General features: G+C 33.5%; 1 protein-coding gene across 1 annotated transcript; it reads left to right on the top strand.

Moving 5' to 3' along the window:
* Positions 1-217: 217 nt before the first annotated feature.
* On the top strand, positions 218-4,513 carry Agtr2 (angiotensin II receptor type 2). Its single transcript, XM_005319400.3, has 3 exons — positions 218-360; positions 512-571; positions 1,798-4,513. The coding sequence occupies exon 3, from the start codon at positions 1,833-1,835 to the stop codon at positions 2,916-2,918; it is 1,086 nt and encodes a 361-aa protein (XP_005319457.1). The 5' UTR covers positions 218-360; positions 512-571; positions 1,798-1,832; the 3' UTR covers positions 2,919-4,513.
* Positions 4,514-4,954: the final 441 nt, after the last annotated feature.

Below are 4,954 nucleotides of genomic sequence, written 5' to 3'. Positions count from 1 at the left end.
AAAGAGAAAATTCTGCAAGTAATTATATTCTTCTTTAAAAGCAAGCCACTGACTTCAAAATTCTCTAACACATTTGTGGAAACTTCATTTTTTTTGTTTGAGATTTATTTGAATGAGCTGTTATGATTGGAGACAGTGAGAATTTCAGATTAATGTTTTGCAGCCAAAAAAAAAAAAAAAACCTCTGGAAAGCTGGCAAGTGTTCATAAGTCAGCCCTAGAATTATGTAGGTTGAAGGCTCCCCAGTGGACAGACCGAACATATAAGAAGGAAACCAGAGATCTGGTGCTATTACATCCCAGAGTCTAAGAGACCGAATACACTCAGAATTCAAAGCATTCTTCAGCCTGAATTTTTAAGGTAAGTTTGAACAATTTATATATACTTTACTTGGAAAGTAGAATATACATTAAATGAAAATATTTTTTATGGACGAACTTTCCCTTTCCCTGTGTTTTAACACTGTGTTTTGCAAAACTCCTAAATTATTTAACTGCTGTTTCTCTTACAGGAGTGCATTTAGGAACCAGAAAAGCTGATTTATGATAACTGCTTTAAACTCAAGCAACCAGTAAGTCGTCAGTGGGATTTATTTTTTCATTCTTTCATGTTAATTTGTAAAGTCATATAAAGAAATGAGCTTTAGATAAAAAATGAGAGTTTATTATTTATTAGGAGGTACTTTGGTGACTATATTTTTAACTGAGTAGTTTATTTGTATTTACTTTAAAACTATATAAAGTAATAGTCTTTTCCTTAGTGTGTTTCTTTAGCTAATTTTTGTTTGTTTCAAAATAATGTTGCTAGTAAAAAACCTAAAACAATAATGTCTCAAAAACCTGAACACTGATTATAACATTTGAGAACAGTGACTATTTAGTTATATTCAACTGAAAAGATAGCAAAAGAAAAATGATAAGACTATATCATTATTAATCATTGATTTTCATTTCTTATTTCATTAAACAATCAAAACTATTTCTGTTTGACCCTGAAACAAGTTTCTCTCTTTTGTTTTCTTTTTCTTTTCCTAATTAAATTGAATTTTTTCTATTAAACAGACAAAACTTTAATATCTATATCTAAATCTAATTTTCTCTATTAAACTCAGAAGGCTTTTAGAAATATGCATATATGTCATAACTTATTCATAATTATAATTGTGAAAATAATGGAAAAGTAGAACTAAAGAGATTATTTTAAATTAGTAAAAGCCCACCACAGTCCCCCTATTCTAATGTTCCTTTCGCATATTGTTTCTGTCATTTGTACACTTATTTTTTTCCATAGCTTATGGTTACTTTTACTTTCCACAGCTATAATGCTTTGTATATAATTACTTGAATAAAGCATTTCTCTATGAAAGAGCAGTGTGATTTCTAGAAAGTATACAGACTGAGATAAATGATCAAGTGTTTTAAAGTATTAATTTTTCTTATTTTGGGTTTCTTCCTGTTTGGTACATACATTTTCTATCTCAACTAAACTTTTGAAATACTATTTTCTTTAAAACTCTAAAAACATGATAGAAAAGAGGTGCAAAAGGTAGTTCTTTTCCAGAATTTTTAGTTCCTGAAGCTGAATGTTTTACTTCTTGCTACTACTGAGAAAATTGTTTTCTTCCTCAAGAGGTAAAATACATTCTTATTTCACAGGCATGATCCTATTTCATAGTGTTTTCTAAAATCACTTACTTGTTTTTGCTTTTTTAAAAAAATCAAACCCAAAATGCTAACGAACTCAAATATACCTTAAGCTTTGTATGTGTTCTAACAGCTTCCTTTTTCTCCCCCACAGAAAGCGTACGAATTAGAAGTTGCTGACATTTCAATATGAAGGACAACTTCACTCTTGCCTCCATCAGCAAAAACCTTACCAGCAGTCTGGAACTTGCCAACATATCTGGCAACAATGAGTCCACCTTTAACTGCTCACATAAACCATCAGATAAGCATTTAGATGCAATTCCCATTCTGTATTACATTATTTTTGTGATTGGATTTTTTGTTAATACTGTTGTGGTTACACTGTTCTGTTGTCAAAAAGGTCCTAAAAAGGTTTCTAGCATTTACATCTTCAACCTGGCTGTGGCTGACTTACTTCTTTTGGCTACTCTTCCTCTCTGGGCAAGCTATTATTCTTACAGATATGACTGGCTTTTTGGACCTGTGATGTGCAAGGTTTTTGGTTCTTTTCTGACTCTGAATATGTTTGCAAGCATTTTTTTTATTACCTGCATGAGTGTTGATAGGTACCAATCAGTTATTTACCCCTTTCTGTCTCAAAGAAGAAATCCCTGGCAGGCATCTTACATAGTTCCTCTGGTTTGGTGTATGGCCTGTCTGTCCTCATTGCCAACATTTTATTTCCGAGATGTCAGAACCATTGAGTACCTAGGGGTGAATGCTTGTGTTATGGCTTTCCCACCTGAGAATTATGCCCAGTGGTCAGCTGGGATTGCCTTAATGAAAAATATCCTTGGTTTTATTATCCCTTTAATATTTATAGCAACATGTTACTTTGGAATCAGGAAACACTTACTGAAGACCAACAGCTATGGGAAGAACAGAATAACCCGTGACCAAGTCCTGAAGATGGCAGCTGCTGTTGTCCTGGCGTTCATCATTTGCTGGCTTCCCTTCCATGTTCTGACCTTCCTGGATGCTCTGGCCTGGATGGGTGTCATTAATAGCTGTGAAGTTATAGCAGTCATTGACCTGGCACTTCCTTTTGCCATCCTCCTGGGATTCACCAACAGCTGCGTTAATCCCTTTTTGTATTGTTTTGTTGGAAACCGGTTCCAACAGAAGCTCCGCAGTGTGTTTAGGGTTCCAATTACTTGGCTCCAAGGCAAGAGAGAGAGTGTGTCTTGCCGAAAAAGCAGTTCTCTTAGAGAAATGGACACCTTTGTGTCTTAAAAATGAGAGTGGAATGTATGCAATCAATATGGCTAATTGTCCTGAGGCCCATCAGAATTATCTTTAAATGGCTTTAGCAATAGAAGTCCCTCCCCCTTATCTAATCTTTACTCATTCTTTTAAAACAGGAAACAAAGTGTAACTAGATTTTATCCTTCAGTGACTTTCAGGAATTGTCCATTGTTTTTCTGGTATATTGGTTCAAGACTGTCATTAGTGAGACAGATCCATAACCCAGAAGTAATTGGGGATTTATATCAAATTATAATTAATCCTAAATTGTAATTAATGATTTGGGTTCATATTTCTCATTGAAAAATGCTGGCATTTCTTAGTGAGATTTTATGTCCATTTTTATCAAGTTTTTTCCTCTTGAACCAGGAACAGGTTTACATTGTTGCATTATTTACCAGGCAACATTGTAACAGAGATAAGCAGTAAATTGAGTATACTATTCCAATATAATAATATAATGGATTAGTACTGGATTATTCAGGCACTAGGCATATACTTTCTACTTTTAAAAATTACAAGTTCTATTCCTTTTACATTTCACGTGAGCATAGCTTTATACTTAAGACGTAGCTACATATCAAGCAAGGCTAGGAATATAGATTAAATCACACTTCTGCATTTTGGTTTATTTTTACAGTTATAGAAAATAAAATGAATAATAAAACAATTGCAATTGACACATATTTGAGTGTTCACTAAACTCTGAATAAGTACTTTTTAAAAACTTTCTATGTATTTTAACCATTGTTTAAAGGCTTATATTTTTTTCTGATAATTTTTTGAAAACTATAAACACTGTGTATTGTTATAAAATGTAAAGGTCACTTTTTACATCTCTGACCTTTTAAATGTGGTGCTTTGATATATAGAATGTTGACTTGATTTTTATTATTGATGTTTTGGTTCTAGGTTGCTTCCCAAAATATCTGGGTGGATTCTTTGACTTGTAATAAACTCTAAACTGGCATAAGAAAAGGTTATAGCAGAATGAATATTTGATTACCTCCTCCCCCTGGAAAGGGGAAAAGAGACCCAGCAAAAGACAAGTTTGGTGAGGCAAGGGACCTGACAGGTAGGGCTGTGCAATGTGGCTTTCAGAATACAGATCCTGGTGGGTAATTTTAAACTATATCTATGTTTACTGTTTGCTCCAGAATCTATGGGATTCTGTGGACTCTTTTAAACTAATTACTGGTTCACAGCTCTCCTACTCAGTACTATTAGAACTCCTAAGTTAGAGGAATACCTCAACTTTACTTAGATGAGAATATAAATTCTAATTTTACAAGTTCAAGATTTCATTCTGCACCCATATTATACAAGGTTACCTCAGACCTTCCTAGATCAATGCTTACCTGTGAGGTAGAATTAAAGCTTGGGATTTTTAACATCTCTGTCAAGTTCCAGGGCTATAGACAGAAGAATCCTCTCACACTATTTTTTGGGAAAGCCCCAATTTCATGTAATCATGTAATCATTTATTTTCAATAAAGCATTTAGCTAAATGTGTAATCAACAATAGCTTCACATTTTAAATGATTTTGTAATACATATCATATGAATAAAATCCTTTATGGGAAGATCATGTGTGTTTATTATTATTTTATATTCACTACTTCCAAGTATAGATTCTTACCTTCTCTTCTATTGGTACCTTTTATTCAATCCTCACTAATACTTCTCAGTTTCAGCCTTTATCATTACTCACCTGGTCCCTTGTCATAGTCTTCTAGTTTCCCTCTCCTGAGTATTCAGCCATAATTTCTGAATAACTATGAAAGCAAAACCCACATTTCTGATCATGGTTGGAATGACCTTAGAATATCTTATCCTGGGGTTGATTTTTCTTTGTCATCCCTCCCTTGCATCCCAGGTTCAAGAAACACAAAACATGTAGATTGGTGGTGCTGGGAATTGAACCAAGGGCTTTGTGCCACAATATATATTAAAAAAAAATTTAAAGTCTGACTCTCTTTCATGATGTTCTGCTTTTGTTCACACAACTATGTCCCTGAATACCC

This window comes from Ictidomys tridecemlineatus, chromosome X (genome assembly GCF_052094955.1).
Source record: "Ictidomys tridecemlineatus isolate mIctTri1 chromosome X, mIctTri1.hap1, whole genome shotgun sequence".
NCBI classification, from domain to species: Eukaryota; Metazoa; Chordata; class Mammalia; order Rodentia; family Sciuridae; genus Ictidomys; species Ictidomys tridecemlineatus.
This window is presented reverse-complemented; position numbering and strand designations above follow the sequence as displayed.